The sequence below is a fragment of the Schistocerca americana genome, chromosome 5, assembly GCF_021461395.2.
Source record: "Schistocerca americana isolate TAMUIC-IGC-003095 chromosome 5, iqSchAmer2.1, whole genome shotgun sequence".
NCBI lineage: Eukaryota > Metazoa > Arthropoda > Insecta > Orthoptera > Acrididae > Schistocerca > Schistocerca americana.
This window is the reverse complement of record NC_060123.1, coordinates 363,021,565-363,048,348: the sequence shown is the minus strand read 5'-3', so window position 1 is coordinate 363,048,348 and position 26,784 is coordinate 363,021,565. Positions and strand designations below refer to the sequence as shown.

At 43.8% G+C, this 26,784-nt stretch overlaps 1 protein-coding gene across 1 annotated transcript in view; it reads right to left on the bottom strand.

Annotated features, from left to right (window-relative positions):
- Nucleotides 1–25,222, bottom strand: part of LOC124616385 — a 160,305-nt gene extending 135,083 nt beyond the window's left edge. The window contains exons 1-2 of the mRNA XM_047144690.1: nucleotides 25,118–25,222; nucleotides 6,432–6,598 (exon numbers count right to left, since the gene is read on the bottom strand). Of these exons, the coding sequence (XP_047000646.1) occupies nucleotides 6,432–6,598; nucleotides 25,118–25,222 (272 nt within the window). The remainder of the gene's footprint in view (nucleotides 1–6,431; nucleotides 6,599–25,117) is intronic.
- Between the last annotated feature and the right edge of the window lie 1,562 nt (nucleotides 25,223–26,784).

Here is a 26,784-nt window from a genome sequence, read left to right as displayed (position 1 = left end):
TGCCACAGGCCGTGCATTATGAACAGGTGCTGGATCGTGTTGAAAGATGCAGTCGCCATCCCCGAATTGCTCTTCAACAATGGGAAGCAAGAAGGTGCTTAAAACATCAATGTAGTGCCACGCAGAACAACAAGGGGTGCCGGCCCTTCCACGAAAAACACGACCACACCGTAACACCACCGCCTCCGAATTTTGCTGTTGGCACTACACACGTTGGCAGATGATGTTCACCGGGCATTCGCCATACTCACACTCTGCCATCGGATCGCCACATTGTGTAGCGTGATTCGTCACTCCACACAACGTTTCTCCACTGTCCACCCGTCCAATGTTTACGCTCCTCAGACCAAGGGAGGATTTACCGGCGTGATGTGTGGGTTATGAGCAGCCGCTCGACCATGAAATCCAAGTTTTCTCACCTCCCGCCTAACTTTCATAGTACTTGCAGTGGATCCTGATGCAGTTTGGAATTCCTGTGTGATGGTCTGGATAGATGACTGCCTATTACACATTACGGCCCTCATCGTCTGTCGGCGGTCTCTGTCAGTCAACAGACGAGGTTGGCCTGCACGCTTTTGTGCTGTATGTGTCTGCTCGTTTCCATTTCACTATCACTTCGGGAACAGCGAACCTAGGGATGTTTAGGAGTGTGGAAATCTCGCGTACAGACGTATGACACGAGTGACACAAAATCACGTGACGACGTTCGATGTCCGTGAGTTCCGCGAAGCGCCCCATTCTGTTCTCTCACGACTTCTAATGACTACTGAGGTCGCTTATATGGAGTACCTGGCAGTAGGTGGCAGAAAAATGCACCTGATATGAAAAATGTATGTTTTTGGGGCTGTCCGGATACTTTTGACCACATAGTGTATATAACTGTGTCACAGGCTCTGAGTACGGCTCCCGCTGCTGTAATGTAACGTTAAAATCAGTAAGTCGTGCCGAAAATGACCGTCGAAGATCGCAAAAGTCATATCGTCAAGAAAGTACTCTAGCCGTGAAACTCACTCAGTGTCAAAAGCTGCAGTGTTCAGAATTATGAAAAAGTGCTTTGATATTCATGTGCAACAAAAACAGAAAACTTCGGTCATGAAAAAAAAATCAATCCTCCGAGTTATCTGAAGAAAAGGACGTCGGACTGCAGCCGACCGATCAGCTTGAAGCAAACTATTATTTTCATGCATAAAAATAATCATTTCAAAGAACCTCGAACTGAGGCCAACACGCAGGCCTGTGTGACCGAGCGGTTCTAGGCGGTTCAGTCTGGAACCGCCTGAGAGCTACGGTTGCAGGCTCGAATCCTGCCTCGCGCATGGATGTGTGTGATGTCATTAGATTCCAGGGGACTGATGACCTTAGATGTTAAGTCCTATAGTGCTCAGAGCCATTTTGAGGCCAACACACTACTTTTCGAATAAGCTACTTATTTCAATTTTTCGTCCTAGGGACAATGTTTTGCAGTAGGAATGACAAATAAAATTATGCCTATTGACAAATTTCGTCGTTTAACACCCATCTCTCGATGAATACCCCACTGTTGGCCTACTATTTTACAATTAGAAGGAAGATGGAAATTAGAACCTTTATGATCTTGACGGGTTTACTCTAGAAAAGCCTGAGAAGGCATTGTGTACCAAGACTATTTTACCAACATTGAGCGTGGGTCCAAATAAAAGTTTATATAAAAAATTCAAATAGCAGTAAGATTGGAGCATACTGAAACTACTACCAGATAAACACAAGCAGTGACTCTATAGTGTCTGTACAGAGTGTAAGCAATAATTGTTTACTACATAGCAAAGTGGTGTAGAGGAAATCGACACGAACAATCTGACATATCATAGGACACTTGTGGTCCACCAAGTGGGGAAACTAAAATTGCCGGCCGCGGTGGTCTAGCGGTTCTAGGCGCTCAGTCCGGAACCGCGCGACTGCTACGGTCGCAGGTTCGAATCCTTAGGTTTAAGTAGTTCTAAGTTCTAGAGGTCTGATGACCACAGATGTTAAGTCCCATAGTGCTCAGAGCCATTTGACCCATTTTTTTAACTCAAATTGGCCTAGAAGAACCACCTAAGCTACAGAGAACGCCCGATGCGTGACATTTTTAATATTTTCTCTCGCTCTCTGCACCCGTGCTATCGTTACTAGAGGTAAAATGAATTTTTGTAGGAAATTTAATTACCTTAATTTTGTACTGGGATACGTTTTCGCTAGAGACTAGGCTTTCCGAATTGTTAAAGAAAACGTGCATAAGAGAATAGAGTCATCCCATATCGTTCCGGATTTTTAGTATATTGTTCATGGCACTCCCTCGTAACACTGTACAGAAATTTGCGAATGTACGAATTACTTCCTATATTTGACACTTTTGGTCTCCTTTGGACTGGGCTATTAAGCCCAGTACATCTGTCGCACGTTGTAAACAAGTATAGTTTATGCCCTGTATACGCCACAGTCGCTATTTTGGCGCAACCACAATCGCTTATAGTGGAAAGGGATCTGGACCAGATGAGATACCTGTAAGATTCTACAGTGATTATGCAAAAATACTTGGTCACCCTCTAGGAACAGTTTATCGTAGATCGCTCGAACGGAGACGGATGCCTCGCGTAGGGAAAACCACAAGTCAGTCCCGCATTCAAGAATGGTCACAGGAGAGGAACACATAATTAGAGGCCTAGACTGGTGATGTCAAACTGTTGTAGAAATAAGGAGCATGATTTACACTCATGTGTTAAGAGGGTTTTGGAGAACGAATATCTCAAGGTTGATTTGGGCTTTCTTTCAGATAGAACTCAGCACCTAGCTCTCAACAGAATAACACTAACAGATGTAAAGATAATTGTGGTAGGTCTGTTATTGTTTATGATCTACATAAATAATTTAAAGCTCCATGATGTGGTTGTCTATCAGAAGGTAACAAAATGAGAAGACTAGTGAGTCGCAGGAAGACCTGGGCAGGATTGATGAACATAAATATATGTAATCGCTCGTACATAGGAAAAGAAATCCAAACTGCACAATTACACTGTCGATGGAAAATTACTAGAAACAGTATGTACCATAAAATACACAGGACCTTCAGTGGGATGCCACGTAAAACAAATACAGGGAAGGGCAAATAAAAGTGGACCGGAGAATTGAGTTCCAGGGTACAAGAAACACGGCAGATAAAAGGAAATACGGTAGTAACTGGACTATAGCAAATGTTGAAAGGTCATCTCTCGGCACTTTTGGCCCTAGTCAGCAAGCTGCTGAAAGCGAATCGAAGTTGGACTGCTTGAATTCTGAAATCTCATCTGAAATGTTCTGCTGCAGTTCTTGAAGATTATGAGCTGTATTAAGATACAGCTTAGGCTTAAGGGCTCTCCACAGAAGGTAATCGGTCGCTGACAGGTCAGGGTGACCTGGGTTGCCAGCTAGGGCCGCGACGAGACTGACCTCTGCTAACAACGGATACGTCAAGTGTGAAGATTGTGTAAAATTGCTCCAAGGTTCGGCCAGCAGTATGGACAGTTGCTCCTTCCTGTTGGAAGTAACTGCAGGTCGTTTCCTTTTCCGTATAGGTTGCCACAAATGGTTTCAAAATGTTGGAAATGTAACGCCCGGAAGTCAGCGTCTTATGAAAGAAGGTGAGTGTGATGTCCTTAGGTTAGTTAGGTTTAAGTAGTTCTAAGTTCTAGGGGACTGATGACCTTAGAAGTTAAGTCCCATAGTGCTCAGAGCCATTTTGAACCAAAGAAGGTGAGATCAGCAATACGGAGTACAGACACAGCACACCAAATCCCAATCATACAATGGCGTTTCGTGGAAGTTATGTGGAATTTCCGCTGCCCAGAGCCTGTGATTCTGTGAGTGACACAACCAGTCAGGTGAAAACGGGCTTTATCAGACATAAAGAACAGATCCATGTCCACGCCATTCATTGTTATCTCAGGTAACAGCCATTCACAAAACTGGAGCCGCTCAGGAGGATCTGCTGGTTTTAATGCATGAACAACAGACACTCGTTTTTTGGACAACATGGTTTTGGAGAGAAGCAGGGATTAGTATGATTAATCAATAATTCAAAAACAGTCTTAATCGCATTTATTATATTATTATTATTATTATTATTATACCGCCAACGGTTTCAACCCGACGTTGGGGTCATCTTCTGGGCGTTTACACCGTTGGCAACTATCTATTTTCCTGCCGTTATGTAGACAGGAGTAACACCACCAGCAGTGATCAATGATGTAAACGCCCAGACCTACGTCGGGTTGAAACCGTTGGCGGTATAATAATAATAATAATAATAAATGCGATTAAGACTGTTTTTGAATTATTGAACAGACACTCTGTAGGGATGCATGTGCAGGTCCAGGTGGGGTATTCGTTCGTGTTATCGACGTGATATGTCGGTCTCGGACTGACTGGTGAGAGTCTGAAGCATTATCTGGTGAACTGGAATCATATCTTCTGGTGTGCCGGCACGTTTCGGAATGTTTTTTGACTCGTTCAAAACCCTGTCCGGCGCGATTTTCGTACTAAGCATTGCATGGCACTCTTTGCTGGCACTTTGTCGCCACGAAACTTCTCAGCAAATAGCTGACTACATCGTTTCCACAAATCTGTTGTCACGTAACTTTCGGCAACGAACACCCGCTACTCCTGTGCGAGTACCATCGTCCCCTTTGCACTACTCCGCTCACACTGACCCACCCTGCAATACCCTCCGAGCTGGTGGTGGCTGGCGTACATGTGGTGTGTGCGTCTCAGGGTGTGGTCATATGCATACATTCACGTCCCATCGTATCCACGAACCAGGGACACTTTTATTTGTCCCATCCTGCAGTAGGAAAACGCGATGCTAGCCACAGGAAGAATATGTAACTCATCCACGAATGAAGTAGCTTACAAAAAACTTGTTCGACCTATTTTTGAGTATTGCTCATCACTCTGGGACCCTTAGCAGGAAGGACTAATAGAAGAGTTAGAGAAGATCCAACGAAGAGCTGTGAGTTTGGTGGCTGGGTCGATTAGTCAGCACGAAAGCATTACAGAGATGCTGAGCAAACTCCAGTGCGTCTCATGAGGTGACCACAACCAGAAAATTCGAGGCATTACAATTAATACTAAGGTCTACCGACAATTACTCTTTCCACGCGCAATTCGCGAATGGAATAGAGAAGAGGAGGATCAGACAGTAGTACGAAGTGTCCAACACTAGACACCGACTGGTGACTTTATAGATGTAGCCGTAGATGAAAGTGTACTAGACCGACTTACAACGATGTATTTTATATATATAAACTAGCCATTACAGGTGCAACGCTATGAAGGCAGCAGGCAAGAAACGCCAAATTGGCGTTAGGTGTACTACCTATTTGAATATGCAAATGATTAAATTTTCAGCGCAAATAAGATATTTTGAATAATGCCAAGAGCAGGCAATGAGTTTCATTCAGGAATCGTTTTTCAATGTTAATTGTGTCGCAATTACCAGGATCTGCTTCAGTCAGTAATATTCGAGGCCATTTCTTTTCATAACAGGACACCTTTGGTTGACATCCGATACGCTGCCACAGCGCATCGGTAGGTCAACGATATTCTACGTCCCGTTTTGTTGCCTTCGTGCTTGCCGAACCCTGCCTTTGCCAGCAAGGTAGGATCTCTTCCCAACTGAGAACATCTGGACCGTTAGGGGCAGAGCCCTCCAACAATCTTGGGATTTTGACCATCTAAAGCGCCAACTGGATAGAATTTGTGGCACAATATCTCTCAGGAGGTCGTCCAACTATTCCATCAATCACTGCCAAGACTATAAGTGTTTACATAAGGGACACAAGTGTTTGCACAAGGTGGACCGACGCGTTATTGGCTCGCTCATTTTCTGAAGCCCATTCTCTTGAATCAATTTTTCTGACATTTCATTTATTTGTCTGTACGTGTACATCACATATACTGATTTATGTGTCATTCGGATAATTCCTTCGTGGTGCGTAGATTTTTTGTCTTAGAATGAAAAATAAAGTAAAATAATATGGAACACAAATTTAGACAATGGATTCTTTTCTTACATAAAATCATCCACTTCAGTCACCAAAACTGCGCAGCAGGTTGTGCCTCCTTCATATGCGGGAATTAGCAGTGCCTGGTAACCAGAGGTAATTTGTTATGCCCGAGGTACGACTGTGAAGTGTACGATATTAAGTCAGACGAGGCCCCATAGTGTAATGAGTTTTATTTTCATTTTATTTTTTTTAATCAACGCCGCAAACTGAATGTCAACAACTTGATGGGGAGAGCATTGTCTCTCAAAACGCGTAGCTGAATTGTATCGATTATTGCTAATGTGGTTGAGTGCAGATAGAAAGATAGGCACACAGAACAGTTGTCCCAGTTTAATGACAGGAGTACCAACATAAATAGAGTGTACATCTCACCTGCGGACCTGTGGCAGCAACAGCTGGCAGGTGTGCCGGCAGGCGTCCACGCAGGTGCGACGCAGCTTGCGAATCTTCTCCCTGAGCTCGGGGCAGTCCCTCGGCTGTCCGATGTGGATCAGCAGGTCGCGGAACAGCGCCACCTGCGCGTTGATCTCGACGATCAGCTGTAACAACAAACCAAAAGGCCTACCTTATGCTCTGTACAGCTACTTCTGTCTGGAATAGTAACATTAGGACTAAAGGTTTATCGCTGTCCTTATAGACTGAGGTGACGAGTCATGGGGTAGCGATATGCCCGTATACAAATGGAGGCAGTGTCACGGTACACAAGGTATAAAAGGGCAATGCGTGGGGGAGCTGTCATTTGTACTCAGGAGATTCACGTGAAAAGGTTTCCGATGTGGTTACGGCCGCACGACCGGAATTAACAGACCTTGAACGCGGAATGGTAAGTTGAGCTAGACGCATGGGACATTCCATTTTGGAAATCGTTACGGCATTCAATATTCCAAACGCCACAGTATGAAAAGTGTGCTGAGAACGCCGAATTTCAGGCGTTACCTCTCACCAGGAACAACTCAGTGGCCGACGGCCTTCTCTTAACGATCGGGAGCAGCTTCGTTTTCTAGAGTTGTCAGTGCTAACAGACTAACAACACTTCGAGAAATAAGAGCAAAAAAAAACATTTTGGAAAATGGAAATGTCGTGTGGCTAGGGCCTCCCGTCGGGTAGACCGTTCGCCTGGTGCAGGTCTTTCGATTTGGCGCCACTTCGGCGACCTGCGCGTCGATGGGGATGAAATGATAATGATTAGGACAAGACAACACAACACCCAGTCCCTGAGCGGAGAAAATCTCCGACCCACCCGGGAATCGAACCCGGGCCCTTAGGATTGACAGTCTGTCACGCTGACCACTCAGCTACCGGGGCGGATAACGTTTTACGTATGACGAACGTATTCCTTAGGACAGTGCGGTGAAATTTGGTGTTAATGGGCCATGGCATCAGACGACCGCCGTGAGTCCCTTTGCTAACAGTATGATATCGCCTGCAACGTCTCTCCTGGGTTCGTGAGCGTATCGATTGGACGCTAGACGACTGAAATCGTGGCTTGGTGAGATAAATTCCGATGTTGGCACTGCGCAAGATGGTGGTGGCTCCATAATGCTGTGGGCTGTGTTTACGCGGAGTGGAGTGGGTCCTTAGGTCCGACTGACCTAAAATGGTTATGTTCGGCTACTTCATTTGCAACCATTCGTGGACTTCGTGTTTCCAGACAACGATGGAATTTTTATGGATGACAATGCGCAGAGTCTCGGGGACACAATGTTTGCTATTAGTTTGAAGAACATTGTGGACAGTTTCAGCGAATGATCTGGCCATCTAGATCGTCCAGCATGAATCCCATCTAACATTATGGGACATATACGAGAAGTCAGTTCGTGAATGAAATCCTGAACCTGCAGCACTTTCTCAATTATTGATGGCCATAGAGGTAGCATGACTGAATTATTCCTGCAGGGAACTTTGAACGACTTGTTGAGTACATGCCACGACGTGAAAAAGAAGGTATCTCATGACTTTTGTCACCTGAGTACACTACCCAAAATGTGTAGATAAGGAAAGGGATGTGCAATGACTTTTCGATGCGTACGGGAACGTATCCTGGAGAAAGGACAGGTAATTTGAAGCGGAAATTCCTCCTCTATTTTCCTTGTTGGACAAACGGTATAGTCAACCATTATCATTTGGAGACAGTTACGCACGGATCACCAAACAGAGAGCCGTAAGGGAGCCTTCCCGGTTTGTGATGACATGAGGCGGCTAATACCTACAAGGGAAAGTTTGTCACAGTGCCATATTTACTCGACAGCGTTCGGTTTATAGATTCACTAAGTAGTTCTTGAAGGACAATGTTCCCAGAGCTATAAACCTCTTTAACTTCGTTCACCACCATAACTGTCTTCGTACTTTGAGATCAACTTACTTCGTTTAGACAAATCAACCTAATGAAATCTTTATAATGGATGTATGAATTAGTTAGTTTTATATTCTTCTTATTAGTAGTTTATGTGCAACCGAAAAGGAGGGTTAGCTCTGTAAATATTAGTTTTCCGTTAAAAGTTGTACATAACTGTTCGATTCATTTCAGCATTTCTGTGCGTCTTTTATTTTTCTGTACACGTCTAAACGTCATCCTGTTTATAGGAGAAATCGATGACTGACGTAACAACGCGCGGTCTAAACCAGTGTCCCTAGAAACACGAAATCTCGATGAACCGCTGCAAGTGTTTCAAAGAGGTCGGTTAAGCCTTCACCGTACGGTCATTTTGCTCATGGGTTCTGGCTGCATTGTACAATAACTAGTATGCTCCCCGCTACTCCAGTACATAACTAGTGAGAATTTATAGGCCTTTCGTAACAGAATAGCAGGTCCGTCTCTATATGTATTCAATTTACTCACAAAAACAGGGAAAGAGGTAAATCTGTTTATAACTAAATGAAAGTATGGAAATTCATATGTTTCAGGGTTTATTGAAGTGCAAGTTATGTATGTTAAATGTCATTCGTAATATTATAACCATCAAACTCTCTTCTGCTTGCACGAGCAAACATCAGGTTTAACATATTAGAGCTACTAATCGATCATGTGTGGGACAAAGAATTGCAGATGACAAAAGGTTCTATGCAGGTAATTTGAAAACTAGGGCAGCCACGGCTAAAGTAATTTAAGTTGCACCTTCTTGTGTAAATAATGCTTTGTCATATTGTACCGGGAGAACGCTGCAGAGTAACAGTTGGCGTGGCTCAACCTTATTCAATGAGGAATACCTAGTTAATCACGAACTGTCATCACTTCACCGATTAGAATATGTTCCTATGGGTCTACATAAAGAAACACACAATGTCGCTCGTAAATGTTATCCATGAATATATTGGGTCAATTCCTAGTTATTACACAACAATCAGAAGTCATAGCTCGAATGAATCCCACCGAGTAAGGTTGCAAATGCAAGAAGACCCGCAGAGAATCGACGATCGGTGCAGGTACTGCCAGTTGATCGTTAACGCAAATAAATGTAACGCATTGCCCATAAATGGGCGAGAGGATCCTTTAATGTTCGATTATACAGGCGACAGATCACCGAAAACAGTAACTACCGTAAAATAGTCTAGGAATAACCATCCGGAGCGAAATACAGTGGAAACACAACATTAAACATACGGTAGGAAAACAGACGATAGAATGAGATTCATTGGGAAAATCTTAAGGAAATTTGATTCATACGTGAGTTAAGTGGCTTACAAAACACTTGTTCGACCGAACCTTGAGTACTGTTCATCAGTCTGGGACACTTGCCAATTAGGATGCCAATAGGGATGGAGAAGATCGAAAAAAGGGTCGCGCTTCGTCAAGGAGGGACGGCGTTACTTAGACGCTCAACAGACTCCAAGGGCAGGCATTGCAAGAGAGGTGTTGTGTATCACGTAGTTGTTTACTGTTGAAATTTGAAGGACTTTTGTTCCAAGAAGAGTCGAGCAACATAGTAATTCTCCCAGATACAGATGGCGAAATGATCATGACGAGAAAATGAGAAATGAGATGTGATACGTAGCTTTACCGCCAATCATTAATCCCAAATGCCATTCGTAAACGGAACAGGGAAGTGGGGGAAATGTTATTGATACCAGAAGTACCCTCTGCCACACACTGTAAGGTGTCCTGCAGATTATATAGGTATAGGTATAGATTTGCATTCAACAGAACAGTTGTTCAAGTCCTTTGAGTTTCCCTAATCACGTTAGAAAAATGAGGACGTTTTGTTCTTCATTTGCTGTGACGCACAACATCGGTTCCTACGTGTTGAAGGCTATTTTAACAACAAATGCGACATAATGGAGGTCTTAGAGCTAGCAGCACTGGCCGTCTTTCAGACAACTGCAAATGTCATTAGTTCACCACAGAGATAATGAAAAATGTGGAGATCTCCGTCATACGCAATCAGGTACCGCAGCTACCGTTTTCTGCGCGTCCACCTCATGTGTCGTCCATCGAACGGGCCTCTAGCAATTTGTACACGCAAATCGTGCACTCAAATAGAAATATCATGAAGCCAGAGTATCCACGAATTTCCTGGCGTGAAATTAAACGTTCGGAATGCAGCAACTGGGTGCTATTTATCATACTAAACTATGTAATTCTGTCCCTAAATCCTGTGTTGGATTTCTTATAAATAATGTGGAGTAAAATATTTGCTTTTCATAAATTTGAGTCTACATCACTACATCACATGTGATTGCGGAGGTTACTTTTTGTTCTAATAAACTTCATTTCCTTCGTATGCCATTCAGAGTTTGGGAAAAATGACAGCCGTTACGCCTCGATTAAATCCAGAATACCACAGATTTCACTTTCTTGGTCTTACGTGATATTTATGTGGGAGGAAGTGATATGTTTTTTGACTTGTCTTGGGATATACACTCTCGGAAACTTAGCAATACGTCTCACGTGTCTCCTTGCGTATTTTTGTGCATTTGTTTTAACGCAATAGGGCAGATTTTGAACGATGTCTGAAAATTTTCCTCGAGGGTTACACATCTGTTTTACTGAAAAAATATGACCATAGCTCACTGTCGGGTATTATTCAAGAATTGGTCGGAAGATTGGCATTATCCTTCATGATGTAGCACAGCAGCTGGTTGTCGAATTGAACAACACTCATAGTGCAACTGATGCATGCTTGTATTATGTATATTTTTTTCCCTCGAGGCCAAAATCACATAATTTATCGGTGCATTTAGAACCGACACCTTGAAGTTAGGTGTAAGTTTTTGGTTTGTAGTATTTCATTCTCTTCAGTATGTTGGTTTGACTGGAGCTCTTACCTGCTTTCAGTTCATGTTACGAAGATCTGTTACAGCAACGGCATTCTGTTCATTTCACTTCTCAGATCCGCATGATTCTCTAGGCCATTCACAATAACAACAGCTCACACTACGGTTAGACAGTCATCATCGACACTGTTTCTGCTGTGACCATGCGCAACTACTTTCGTGCGGTGTCAGCTATGTGTTCTTTGATCAGTCGGTGAGGTGGTACTTCAGACTAGAGCACTTGAAGTACTAGTTCACTATACTACATTAATGAGTAAAAGACTTACTTAACTTTGTCATACTTCATTGCCACAGGAGTACTCGATAATTCACAACTACACTATGTGATCAAAAGTACCCGGACACCCCCAAAAACATACGTTTTTCATATTAGGTGCATTGTGGTACGACCTACTGCCAGGTACTCCATATCAGCGATCTCAGTTGTCATTAGACATCGTGAGAGAGCAGAGTAGGGCGCTCAGCGGAACTCACAGACTTCGAACGTGGTCAGGTGATTGGGTATCACTTGTGTCATACGTCAGTACGCGAGATTTCCATACTCATAAATATCCCTAGGTCCACTGTTTCCGATGCGACAGTGAAGTGGAAACGTGAAGGGATACGTACAGCACAAAAGCGTACAGGCCGATTCCGTCTGTTGAGTGACAGATACCGCCCACAGTTGAAGAGGGTCGTGATGTGTAATAGGCAGACATCTATCCTGACCCTCACACCGGAATTCCAAATTGCATCAGGATCCACTGCAAGTCTATAATATTAGGCGGGAGGTGGGAAAACTTGGATTTCATGGTCAAGCGGCTGCTCATAAGCCACACATCACGCCCGTAAATGCCAAACGACGCCGCGCTTGGTGTAAGGAGCGATTGGACGATTGAACAGTGGAAGAACGCTGTGTGGTGTGACGAATCACGGTACACAATGTGGCGATCCGATGGCAGGGTGTGGGTATGGCGAATGCCCGGTGAACGTCATCTGCGTGTATAGCGCCAACAGTAAAATTCGGAGGCGGTGGTGTTATGGTGTAGTCGTGTTTTTCATTGAGGGGGTTTGCACCCTTTGTTATTTTCCGTGGCAGTATCACAGCATTGGCCTACATTGATGTTTTAAGCACCTTCTTGCTCCCCTCTGTTGGAGAGCAATTCGGGGATGGTGATTGCTTCTATCAACACGATCGTACACCTGTTCATAATCCACGGCCTGTGGCGGAGATGTTACACGACAACAACATCCTTGTAATGGACTGGCCTGCTGAGAGTCCTGAACTGAATCCTATGGATCACCTTTGGGATGATTTGGAACGCCGACTTCGTGCCAAGCTTCACAGACTGACTCGTTACCTCCCCTCAGCGCAACAGTCCGTGAAGAATGGGCTGCCATTCCCAAGGAAACCTTCCAGTACGCGATTGAGAGAGTGGAAGCTGTCATCAAGGCTAAGGGTGGGCGAACACCATATTGAATTCCAACATTACCGATGGAGGGCGCCACGAACTTGTAAGTCATTTTCAGCCAGGTGTCCGGATACTTTTGATCACGTAGTGTATCATGGGCTAGCAAAGCATCACTTGAAGAACTACGTAAGAAGCTGTTTTCTTGAGATACTATGTTCAACATTTAAATGAACAAATCAATCAGAAACTTTAACAATCACGTCGGTCTTGTGCTCTGATGTTGATTGCTGTAGGCGGGGTCACTAAGCTGGCTGAAATCCGTATGCTGAGCACTATACTGACCTCAGTGTGAGTGCGCTGCTGTTGCTAAGAGGGAGGTGTGGTCTTCTGGAGTAGCTCCCATACGTCATCGCGGATTACAGTGAGCCCTCGCTGATGTCTGTAGTATCGATTTGCGTTGTCGACTTTGCCGTGGCACCGCTATCTCTGGGCGATACCACAATTTCTGTACTCCTCAGCCTTTTCTATCTTTTCAAAGTAATTGAGAACCGGCACATACCGCAGGCACTGATCTGTTCGCCAGGCTACGCGAGCGCGAAGAATTTGACACAAAATCGACCGGATCATGCTTCAACGCTTACACTATTCGAAACTTTCCCGATGCCGAAGGAGGTCTCGTTAATCATGCACGAAATAAGGTTCCAAGGAACAGTATTTGTTTCTGTCTACGAGGGGAGACCAGACTTGTAGAAAACTGGCAGCAACGGATAAGAGTGTAGCGGCGATTCTTGATCAATCACAATCTCAAGTGAGGAGTCTGTCATGCATTCTGTGATGTGGGCTCAGTCTATGCTTTGTGAGGTACACTATTGCTGATTTCTTGAACAACTGAAGGCAAATTTGTAATTAAGAAACCACTTCTCCTTCGCTACAATTACACAGATTACGTTACCAATTAGAGGCAGCATTCACTCTGTTTTACAGGATTTACCGATTCAGTTAGCAATATTTCGCTAGAGAGTAAGATGAAGCAAGCAATGTAAGATGAATGTAAAGTTGATGAGTGAAATAGCCATAGCCAGATGCCATTGCATAGATAAAAAGTTCAAGCTCAATAATCTTATTTTTTTATAAGTCAGCTAATGAGTTAATTTTGCTGTCCCAAATACGCCTCACAGGCCTTGTAGCTTGGATCTGTGGAGGGACACAAATGACAAGTTGAATTTCGTGATGTGCGAGTCGATACCGGAAGTGGCAGCATGTTGACCGTATTCTAATTCTAATCTTCCACTATTTTAACAAATTAACATTCCCACAGATTTACGTTTTCTAGTCGTTACACGAACAAATAAACGTATTTTTAAGTGTAATTACTATCGTGTTTCCCTTAGCAACCGCAGAGAAGTCGGACAACCCACGTTACATTTTTAGCAAATGGGAAGAACGAAGGCCGCGATGACAAAAATGCAGTTAAAAGTTCCCAACATCCAGCCTGACGTATTGCTGCATTGTATTTATCATTTGAGTACTTATTGCACCTCACGATTGCAGATCTCAGATTGTAATGTATATTAAACGGGAGAAACCGAGCAAAAAGCTACTGTCAGAATGTAAAGTACGTACAGAGACATTACTTTCCTTGGTGAATATAAGTTAGCGGAAGGATAAGTCTGAGTTAACTATATGTTATCTAAAATAATTCACACGGAAGGACGAATCATTTATGATTTATATTTATTCATTACTTGCGTTTAGTAACGGAAAGAATATATGTGTGAAAAGATATGCTCACGGCATTTGTGAGCCAGAGGAAATTTTGTACAAAGTCCTGCGGCTAATACATTGAAAATTCTGAGACAAACCTGAATGGGTGTTAGAAACTACGACAATTTACAATTCTTCTAGAAAAAGTGGGTTGTTCCAAGAGAAAACCAGCTTTAATCTAACGAATCATTGAACTCAGCGCTAAAGCTGTTGAATATGGAAGAAGCAGTGCATCAAAATTTCGTAATTCCGACGACGGTACAACAATGTCTCAGATCTACCACTTCGTCTGAAACCGGGAGAACTTAACAGCGATGTGACCTGTAGACGACAGAACTCGGATTAATAGTAAACAAATAGAAGAAAACTGTGATAAAATTGGTGTAAACAATATTAAAATAGCGAAATGTAAAAAAAAATATGGAAATGTACGAAGTACTTAGTTGCAGCATGACCTCACAAGATGATGGACGAAAGAGAGACATCAGAAACATTTTGGCACAAAGAAAGGAATATTTTTCATTAAAATTGTATTACTTGTATGCAAATAATGACGTGGAAAACTGAATGATGACTCTCAAAGTGTACATCTAGAGCGTAGCACTGTTCAGTAGTAAATCCTACTGCGCGGTGTGATTTAACGAGCGTTACTCTCTCATTTAAATATATGACCGAATGAGTCAACCTACAGGAATTGTGAAACGAACCCTGTCGTCCAGGACTGCGTGCCACAAAGGTCGCAGATTCAACACGAGATGGGGAAACACAGACGTCTATTGTCTATTGTGGCTAAAGCACTGTAGTGTGCCAGTGAGACAGATCAGAACCTACGTCGAAGGGAAACTCAGTAGAAGCCGTTTGCGGCCAAGGAGATGTGGCAGTGTTAAATATGGCGGACCTGAGATCGGCCATAAAGGGAAACATTTATGAAAACTAATTCTGTAGTAATGCACGGAATGAAGCCACAGTAATTTTAATCTGGCATCCTCCATAAATTTGTATGGTGATCCCAATGAAACTTGAATATTGATCATATCTGTAATAGTTTAGGATTTACTGTTAAAGTGAAATTAACAAGTTTTGTAACAAAGACCTGAATGCTAAAGTCTGAACGCTTTTGATCGATCTTAATGATCGATATTTCATATAGAAGAGCATCATTAAAATGACAAACTTTGTAAATATCAACTGTGCCTTTATTTGTTTAAAAGATACAGTAAATTAAAATTATCATTATTTTCAGTTAAGCATCAGATCATCATTTCCTCCACACAAAACATATTGAACGATGACAGCAAGACACCTTATTGAAACATCAGGTAATAGAACATCTGTTGTTTAGTTCAGTGCATAACAGTTACTTTTGTTCTTTATTTATTTAACAGAAAGCACATTGGTACAAGGCTACTTGCTGTGACATTCAGAGTTAAGAAGGAAATTGTATTGGTTTTATGTAAAAGAGACGCGAAAGCGGACAGTCGGTCTTTAGGCAGCTAGGAAGTGAAACGACTTTAAAAATTTCGCGTTGTGTGGTATCGCGGGATTCAGTCTCTGAGCGGCGAGCAGCCGCGCACCTGGTGTGAACTCGAACTTTTCGCGTAGGTAACTTGTATTTCGGGATGAGATTGTGAATGATTGAACTGCGACAAATGGATGTGCGCTCGCGTGTAACAGTAGCTCTAAATACGACCACTTTCGCTATTAGTTTGCTTTCTGAATAAACATTGTTCTCACGAAATCGCAGCTATGTGACCTACGTCATTTAAGGGTCTTTATCTTTGGGATGTTAACTCTCAGCGGGAAAGGTAGACAGGGTGGAAAAACTGGAGCAGAAAAACTTTCTGGCATCTCCGACGTGAGTCTACAGAACACTGTTAAAAGGTAGGTGAAATACAAAATGAAGCGATACCAAACACAATGTGGGAAAGACAAAATATTTGAGAAGCACTTTCCATTGTTAATAGGGACAATTTATGGAACTTCTGCTAAGGAATCCAGGAAATGACTGAAGCTTTAGAGACGATACGTGTAAATTGCAGTTGTAAACGAGGATTAAATTGTGTAAGACAGATTATCGAGGAATACAGGAATTAAAAGGAGAGAAAACAGTTTGAAGAAATTGAGTACTGCAGTCGCATAGGATGAGACCAAAAACATCGTTCAAATGGTTCAAATGGCTCTGAGCACTCTGGGACTTAACATCTGAGGTCATCAGTCCCCTAGAACTTAGAACTACGAGGGTTGTTTTTTAAGTAAGGGCCGTTTTTATTTTTAAAAAAAGATGCAAATACTTTTGTAAAAAAACTTTTATTTTCTGATTCTACTCACTTTTACCTATTTTTCTACATAGTTGCCTTGTTTTTTTAAGCACTTGTCATACCGTACAACTAAGTTTTTAATTCCCTCTTCAAAGAATTCGGCCGCCTGCTGCGACAGCCAAGAGTTCACGGCCGCTTTCACTTCATCGTCGTCATTGAAGCGCTGCCCGCCAAGATGGTGTTTCAGGTACCGGAAAAGGAGAAAATCGCTAGGAGCAAGGTCGGGGCCGTATGGTGCATGGTCCAAAACTTCCCAGCCAAAAGAATCAATCAAATCCCGAGTCTTTTGAGAGGTGTGAGCCCTAGCGTTATCGTGCAGGAGCAAAACTCCTTTTGTCAGCATGCCGCGCCTTTTGTTTTGAATTGCTCTGCGGAGCTTCTTTAGAGTTGCACAGTAGGCATCTGAGTTGATTGTCGTTCCCCGTGGCATAAAGTCCACTAGCAAAACACCGGGCCGGTCCCAGAACACAGTTGCCATAATCTTGCGCTTGTACAGTTTCTGTTTGGCTTTGAACTTGACGGGTGAGGTTGTGTGTCGCCATTCCATCGATTGTCGCTTGCTTTCGGGAGTGATATGGGATACCCATGTTTCATCTCCAGTGACAATTTGAATCAACATCCTCGTAACGAATCAAAAAGTCCAATGAAGCGGCAAATCTCTTCCCTTTGTGGTCCTCTGTGAGGAGTCTGGGTACCCACCGAGAACACAGTTTCTTAAAGTTTAGGTTTTCAGACACAATTTTGTACAAAACCGATCTTGAAACTTGTGGAAATTCCAAAGAAAGAGTGGAAATTGTGAATCTTCTGTCCTCATGAATCTTTGTTTCGACTGTATCCACCAAACCATCAGTGATCACAGAGGGCCGGCCTGAGCGTTCTTCGTCATGGACGTTTTGACGGCCATTTTTAACTCTCTAACCCATTGACGCACTTTACCTTCACTCATTGCATTCAAGCCATAAACTTCTGTTAACTGACGATGAATTTCTGCAGCTGATAGGCTTCTCGCGGTCAAAAAACGCATCACTGGCCGTATCTCACACGCGGCGGGCGATTCAATAATCGTAAAGATTATAAAGTAGCACAGCGATGCGTACACGTCAGCTACAGAGCTGCAACTTGCATCAGTGTGAACGGGAAGGATGCCGGCAAGTGGCGCGGTGGCTTGTTGCGGCGTCCGCGCGAACTACGGGACTACACGCGCGAACGGCCCTTACTTAAAAAACAACCCTCGTACTTAAGCCTAACTAACATAAGGACATCACACACATCCATGCCCGAGGCAGGATTCGAACACTTGCGACCGTAGCTGTCGCGCGGTTCCAGACTGAAGCGCCTAGAACCGCTCGGCCACACCGAAACATTGTTACGCCCGAGAATTGGTTAATTGCGCTGACGCGATGTTTGACATTAAAATCATTTGACATTAACATTTTCTGTTGCCCCATCTCCCACGTGGAATTTTGAGTATAGAGTTTTTATTCGTATGCTGAGTGAATAACCCATCAATTCTCTAGGACGTCATAAGTTCTTTGTGTCATTTATAAAATTTTGTTCTTAGGATATGACATGTTCACATATAAAATTTTGTGCTCAAGACATGACTGGTCTATAAGCTGACCAACTAATTTATATAAAAAATTTCCAGGTTTAGCGTCTTCCCCCCCTTCCCTTCCGCTCTTTCTCCTACTGCCGACTCCCATGTTGCAGTAATAATAAGTGAATCAATTTGCGTACTGGCTATCTTGTTACGAAACGGAACTGCATAATATGCGCACGAAATAACTGCTCAAGCTGATTGACTTGATAGCACACAAGCATTCTGCGTCAACCGTATTTCCACGAAGTGAAATAGCAGCAAAGCTGTCTTTATCCGCTTAGCGTAGACCAATCCAGCGCGTCGCTGAACTCATAAACCGAATTAACGGAGTTAGCCTGGATGGGACGGAAAGGGGTGAGGGGGAGCAGGTTCAATCCCGCTAATGGCGTGATGCATATTCGTTTAATGGAAAATTTTATAATCTGTCAGCTTTGCATTGCACTTACATATTTATTTGTTGTATCAGTTAAGAGCTTGTGAGGCATTCGTCGTTATGAAACAGAATTAACGAACGGCATATATACTTCAATTTTCTTTATTAGTCGCGTCTACAGTTCCATGCGAATCGACAAAAGAAGAAAACAAAAGGGAAACGCACATACTTGATAGGCCAACAAGCCGTGAAGTTGATAACAACTCGATATTCGATAATCCGGTAGCCTTTGTGCGCACAGCAGTCTCTTGCAAGAGAATGTCTTATACACATCAGCTCTTCTTTAGTGAATGTTCTCTAAAACACTTATGGAAAGGTAACAGAACGGCTATGGTCAATGGGAAGCTCCACCATGAAATTTCATTTCTTTTTCAAAAAGGTTTTAATCTCTTGTTCAAATCTTTGGAGTGCTTACTCTTAGATCCCAAAACGATTTGGTTGTTTTAGAATTACAATTACGTCTGATTAATATTTGAAGTTCGAATTGGATGAGGGGCCCTGGCACAGTGATAACTGCCAACGTAATCAGAGACTTGCATCTGATGTACTACTGGCGAGATGCACTGTTGGCAGGACACAAAACGCAAATGAAAGTTCGAAGAAAAAAATCTAAAGGTACTCTTTGGTCTTGTAGAAGCTGTTTCTCAGTTCAATATGGGATGTTGAGAGTGAAGAAAAGAGGGTTATCAGCATTCCTTTTCACCCTTCCAGAAGAACATTTGCTTATGTAGAGATCTACGATGGATCAAACAGTGCACAAGATGCTGCATGGGGAAGGAAAAATTCAAGAAATTCCACGAAGTGAAAAATTCCCTGGTCTTGAAATTACAAGAAGAAGAAGCTTTACAGGAGCAGGAGGTAAAACTGAATGTTGCTGGTGAATTACAATGGGTATGTGTCTTGTAATAGCACTCTTTTTTATTGAAATTTTAAAATTAAGTTTCCTGCTTGTTTGTTATTCTGAGGTCAATACTAACTTTTTTATCCTAAATATTAACCAATCTCAATGAAGATTTTGTAGGAAGTAGCCTTGAGTATTTTCCTTCTTCAGTGCATTAATTTTATAGAAAATGTAGTTTGACTATTTGACTATCACATATATTTACCCATAGTTAAAGAAAATTTGTTTGACAAAAAAAAATACTGAAAGTAAATTAATAACCCTTCTCATAAAACGAATACTGAGAACTGGTAAACAACGTCTCGTGAATATATCTAAAAACTGGAATGTGAAAATTGTGGTCTGAGTACCAAGAGTTGAGTTTCGAAAACACTAATATAGACATGATTTTAAAATTCGGTTGAAACTGGAAAAGCAGACGAAAAATTAAATTTTTGGGTTGGAATCTCCCCTCAAAGGAAGGGTCACTGAAACATCAGAAACTGCAGATTCTGCAACAACACGCAATTTAAGCTAGGTAAATTAGTGGGAAGTGCTGTTTTTGTATAGTAAATAAACCAATAACAAAATAACTGCGATTGTGATGTGAAACGTAAGTGCATATACTTTTTGATACCATGGAACGAGGGCAACGAAACTGACACCAAGGGTAGGCTTAACTCTGCAGCAAGAGCACTCCTACGTGCATTTCAGTGTGCAAATGGGGACAAAATAAATACCAATTGTAGCTCTCCAAATTAGAAAGCCTTTTGTTCGCACAGTACAATTGGTATTCGGACGACTGCAGCAGTTAACATTTGCGCGCTGGGTAACGTGAGTCAGTAAAAACAGGTGTTCAACGCTCACGCTACATTTTCCAGCTCTGAACAAAATTCTCGTTTGTGGATATACCTCCACACCAAAACAGGCAAACAAGTTTTCGTCGTTTTCGGCACCAACTTCCTTCTGCAGCTGCTAAGTCACTAATATTAAATAAACATAAACTACTTATTTTTATGAATCAGAGGAGAAACATACGTAAAAATTATCTAATGATGCAGTGAGAAGAATACATAGTAGAATATGTCACCAGGTAAGTTAGAAAAATGGGCTTGAGGGGGTACAAGGTGTCCAGCTCAATAAGGTGTAATTAGGTAATATAATTTGGTGACAATGCGGTCGCGAAAATTGGGCAAAAAGTAGTCAGTAATGCCTACATTGAAGTGATGTTACATATTCTCCTTTGTGCGTAGCGTTGACCGTGCAGTGAATGTAAGAATCGAATGTTTATTCCTACATCTGCACTACAAGGCATGCTTCGGTGTGTGGCAGAGGGAAAATGGTGGAGTAGAATCCGTTCTCCCCCTCATCTTCGATTTGCAAACAGTACTTGAGGAGAGAGGTTGTCGATGTTACGGCGTAAAGTCAAAGCGCGTCGCAGGGTATGGACACCCAAATAGAACAGGTGACGTCACAGTGTCACGCATGTGCGGAAAATCAGTCCGCTTCGCTTGGATCAAGTCGCAATCACTATCGCAACGTGAGCACATACACTTCGCGGGACATTTCTGGAATTTTGATTGTGGTAGACTATTATAGTTTCCTTTTGCTGTGCCAATGAACTCGACAACATCACGTAGCACAGTTCAGGCGTCATCCTCTATTTTTTGCCTCGAAAGTTTGCCTGAAATCATAGTGTCGGACAACGGCCTTCAGTTCACATCAAATGAATTTGAAACATTCTGTGAACACAATGGCATACGGCATGTACCTAGTGCACCATTCCATCCACAGTCAGACGGCGATGCGGAACGTTTTGTCAGAACATTGAAGCAGCAGATGGCCAAATTTCGCACCGCACACACCAGGGATCAAGCATTTAAACTCTTTCTCGCCTCTTATCTTTCGCATCCACGAGATGGACCATCGCCGGTGGAATTGCTACACGGCCGCTGCCATCGGAGACTGCTTCACCCTCCTGATGGTACGGTGCCGGAGGAAGGTCGCAAGTATCGCTTCGCGCCGCATAATATTTTGTTTTTCAGGGTTTTTAGTGGCAGCAGATGGTGGGCACGAGGCGAGGTCCTTCGAGATTTCAGGCCCAGACGGATTGCAGCGCCGATATCACAATCAGATTCGCGAGTGTCATGTGCACCGTGATCCTTCTGCACCTCTTCCCCCAGATTCACGGATTCCGAGGACAAAGCAGCCACAGCAGCGTTCGCCTCCTCCGCCTCCTCTTGCCCTACCGATGGAGCTGGACCCTCCCACGCCACAGCAGCGGACGTCTTCTACATCTGGGTCTGGGCCTCGGGAGGCGGACGCGTACCCTTCTGGTCGTTTTTGTGGGAGGTTTCCACCAGAGCGAAGGCCAGATAGTGGGGTACGACTGGAAGTGTGACGTGCTCTGCAGCCACAGCTTCCAGTCCCTCAGAGCGTCCACGCTTCTTCCTTCCCCGCCGTTGCTGTACTCCCTATACCACGACGGTCCGTCGCTTTGTGGCGTTGTGGGAGGAGAGGGGGTTAGGGGGAGGGGAATGAAGAATGTTACGGCGATAAGTCAAAGCGCCGGCGCGCCAGTCGGGAACGATAGAGAAGAGATGGCTGTGAGAAGACGGTGGCCAATCGCACGCTGACCAAACCCTCTCCAGGACGACAAAGCGACAGCGCCGGACTGGTCGCGGTCCAGAGTTCTATAGCAGCATCGACATTAGTTACTATGCTTGTACAATCTATGAAACACCGACTTGGGAACTGTTGTACTGAAAAGATTTCTTATTTTGTCTGTCGCCCTTTGCTTGCGACACATCTGTGTAACACAGCGTTAAATGTTGTATTTGTTTTCATTTTGTAATAAAACTCAATAATAGGACTTGTTTGAATGTTGACTAACGATCCGAGAAAGCAGGTTTCCTAGAAACACCATATTTAACGACAAACTGAATTTAATAGTCGATACAAGTGTTCGCTGGAATTTTTCTACTCTTGTGATCACGCTCATTATTCGAGATCTAATTTAGAGAAAGTGACGTGTTTCTTGATTTGTGCTGAAGTATAGGATCTCGGAATACTTACGCAATAAGGCTCTCTGGGACGATGTGTCGATGTGTCCCCCATTGGACTGTATTGGCATCTCTGAAGCTGCTGCGTTGATAAAATCAATTGTGGCGTTGTCGAAAGCTTCACTTTGAATACCCTCTTCTTCTAGTTATTTACTAACCGTCTAGATTACTTGTTGTTCAATTTAAGTGGTTACCAGTTTTAGCCACAGCCATCATCAAATTGCTAAACTCATACGTGACAATAACAGCAACTGAAATGGCTGACTGAATCTTTCTACACTATAACATATGGTTTTCTTCCATCGTGCATAGTATACACACTACCTGATCAAAAGAATCCGGACACACATACGTAACGCAAAACTGGCCACTAGATGTCATGAGAGACGGACTAGCAATTACAGAAACTGGCGGGGATAATACTGTTGTCAGTAGAGAAGCAATAACGCCAGAATAGGTCGGTCAAGAGAGCTCCGTGTCTTCGAACGTGGACTAGTCATTGCACGTTACTTGATTGACAAATCCACCAGGACCATTTCAGCCCTTATAAAACTGCCCAAGTCTAGTGATGATGTGATTTAAAGTGGAAGCCCGAAGAAACAATCACAGCTGAAGCAAGTCCAGGCAGGCCTCACGTACTTTAGGAACAGTGCAGTAGAGCATTGCGGAGAATGGTTGTAAAATCTCGCATGAAATCAGCGGAAGGAATCACAACTGAGTTCCAAAGCGCCACCAGCAGTCCAGGTAGCACAGTGCATGTGCGTACAGAGTTAAGGAGAATGACCGAGCTGGATTCGCAGTCGGGAGGACGATGGTTCAAACCTACTCTGGCCGTCGAGATTTGAGTTTTCCGTGATTCCCTTTAATCGCTCCAGGAAAATGCCGGGATGGTTTCTTTGAAAGTGCAGGGCCAATTTCCTCCGCCATCTTGATAGAATCCGATGTCGGTGGGATGCTAAACCCAGTCTTCCTTCCGTCCTTTCTTAAGAAGAATTGGATGTAATGATCAATCAGCTCCTGATAAGCCACAAATTTCTACAATGACATATATAGAGCGACGGTACTGCACAGTGGACGACTCGAAACGAGTGATTTGGAGTGATGAGTCACTGTATAACCTGTGACAATCGGGTGGATGCGTTTGAATGTGAGGAATGTCTGGAGAGTTTTACCTGCCACTATGTGTAGCTCCAACAGTGAAATATGGAGGGAATCGTTTTACGGTATGGGGTGTTTTCTGTGGTTAGGATATGGAACGCTTATCGCACTTAAGAATATGCTAAGTGCGGAAGCATATGAAGATATTTTACAGAAATGTGTACTGCGTACAGTAGAGGAACACTATGAAAATGCACTCTGAAAATGCATCCCATCATAAAGCAGCATCAGTGCGGTAATGGTTTACCGACAGTAGCTGTCCTGAAGTGGTTGGGTGTGCCCAGGGTCCCGACCTGAACAAACTGCAAAACCTTTGGGATGGGTTAGATCATCGATTTCGCTCAAGACTCCATCGTCCATCATCACTGCCTTCTCTATTTTCGGTTCTTGAGGAACAGTGGGCTGCCATTCCTCCACTGCCTGTGAGACTTCTCACTGAAAGTGCCCCGGCAAAGGATAAACGGTTGTAAAGCGTGGACACACCGTACGCTAATGTCCAGTGATAGAGTGGGACCACGACTGAACATGACTGAGACCAGTAGAAACTTGCAGTGCGACATCGCAGAAAACACGCACACTGGATGCCCTCCGGAGGGTCGCTGTCGAGGAGTGAGAGGGGCACCGAACGGCAGCGTGTGGACCACATCGTGCACACATGCCATGGAGAATACAAGCATGTTAGAGCATAGGACGTGGCGCAACACGGTGCTGAGACTTCCCCGCCAGCTGATTTTGATTTCGCAGATGTGGATTTTCGACCAGCCCGCAATTATTTTAGTTATTGTTGCGCTTGTATTTGGTAGCGCCTTATTTTTCATCCGGAACTATCTCTGAATCTAAAAGGTCACACCCGCTGGCAGATGTGCAGGTGGTGCGACCCTCTTTCCGAGCAGTTTACACACGTCTGGGTGCAGACAGCTGCAGCGCCTGCCCCGGGTGATGGGACGCCGTTGCGATTGGCGCCTGCTCAGCGCCGCCTTTGAAGGCCGGGGCGCAGCGCCACAAAGCGAAAAGCCTGCCGGGAATCACGCGCGCCCGGCACTGCGCTGAGAGGCCCAGACCGCCTGCCTGCTCCCCCTCCCCCTCCTCCTCACTCTCACTCTTTGTCGGAGACGCGACGCCGGGCTGCACCAGCGTGCCGGCTGCCAGTGCTCCGTCACCGACGTCTATAAACTACTGACAGCTTCTCCACACCGCCAGCACCAGGTTGCATTTATAAGCTCTACTTCCACTGTATCGCAAAAATCCAGCAGCGACGCAATAGCGTACATACTGGATACCGGCATGATGCGCACTTCAATCTTGTACCGGGGCTCACACGCCAGCAGTACCAGCCATTTCTCTCAATAAAGGTGCCTGCAATACGAACTTAAGCAAATCTTTAAAGCGAAGTGAAACCGAAAATTTTAATTTGTAATCTGTTGAAACAGGAGAAAGTGGAGCCAAAGTCTTCAACCTGTAGATAAAAGCAAATTAGTAACGTGATCAGCGAGCTACATGTTCCTGTGAATCTGTTTCTCAACTTCCTTCCTGTCTGCGTATAAGTTTTACTTGACAGTTTAAGAACATCAGAACACTTTTGATACTGTCTTCTGTGATGTAAGTTAGTGGAGGCCGGTTGAGGGTGAGCGCGGTTGTATCTCACATTGATTTTCATCCCTTTACTCGCATTTTCTCCGTTTTAACAATATTCTTTTCTACCAATTTCGTATAGGCGCTGATAACCTCGTCGTTGAGAGTCCTTAACCGACAAAAATACACCCACTCGGCCACCCAGCCACCCGCCAACCCACCCACCCACACATACACACACACAAATTAGTATCGACGAATAGTCTGTAGAACGTATATTCTTTGTAAAATACGGTAAACACTAGTCACGGATTAGTGCTTAGGCCTGTTTCGCCGGACGACAGCTGGCTATAAAGCAGTGCGATGAGCGATCTACGATCAGTATGTTGCCATCCCACCAGCCGTTGTTGCCTGTAGACGAAGCTCGATGGTGCTGTTGCTTATTTATTCAAGCATCTCCTCATTAACCGTCACGAGGTGGAGTCGACCCCTCCTTAGAATAAAAGCTATATCTGCTGCCTTACTATGTTCTTAAAATTCTGTTGGGTGTATCACAATCAACAGCGAAAACTGGCCTATGTGAAAGTGTATGATAACAGAAGCAAAGACGTTTCAGCATAAGTGGTACCTCAAAAGACATGTTTGCGAAATAATTGTGAATGAGTGGTTACGCCCCGCCGTTGACTTTAGAGCCAAATACTGTCCTCATAGAACAAATGCATTTTGAAACGTGTGCAGCACACCCGTTGATACGGTCGAAGAACTGGAGCAGCGAATTGTCCAGTCTTGTCTTACTGCACGACTTCATCCGGGGAATGTTTGAAGATGGCTGTAATATTGCATCCAAATGCGTGAACGTCACGTGGAACAGCCCCTTTAACAGCCACGAGTGTACAGTAAACGGTGACGTGTATGGTGCTGAAGCAGTATTGCATCTCTTGTCAAAGTACGCCTTGTCTGGAATTTGAGCCCAGTGAGGCAGGGACTTAATCGAAAAGTCTACATTACAAATACATCTCGACAGGGTTGGAACATCAATAGTTGCAACTATTTATTTGCAGCTCGTACAAAATAGATACTGACCTTCAAAGTAGTCACCAGCATTATGTATAACCCGTTGCCAGCAATGTGGAAGTCGTAGGATACTCTTAGCAGCGCCAGTTGTGTTGACAGTTCGAGCGGCGCGGTCTATTGCCCAACGAATTTGTAGCAGTTCTGAAGCGAATGACGTGAAGTGTTTCCATCAGTTTAGAAACTGAGTTGAACTTACGAGAGC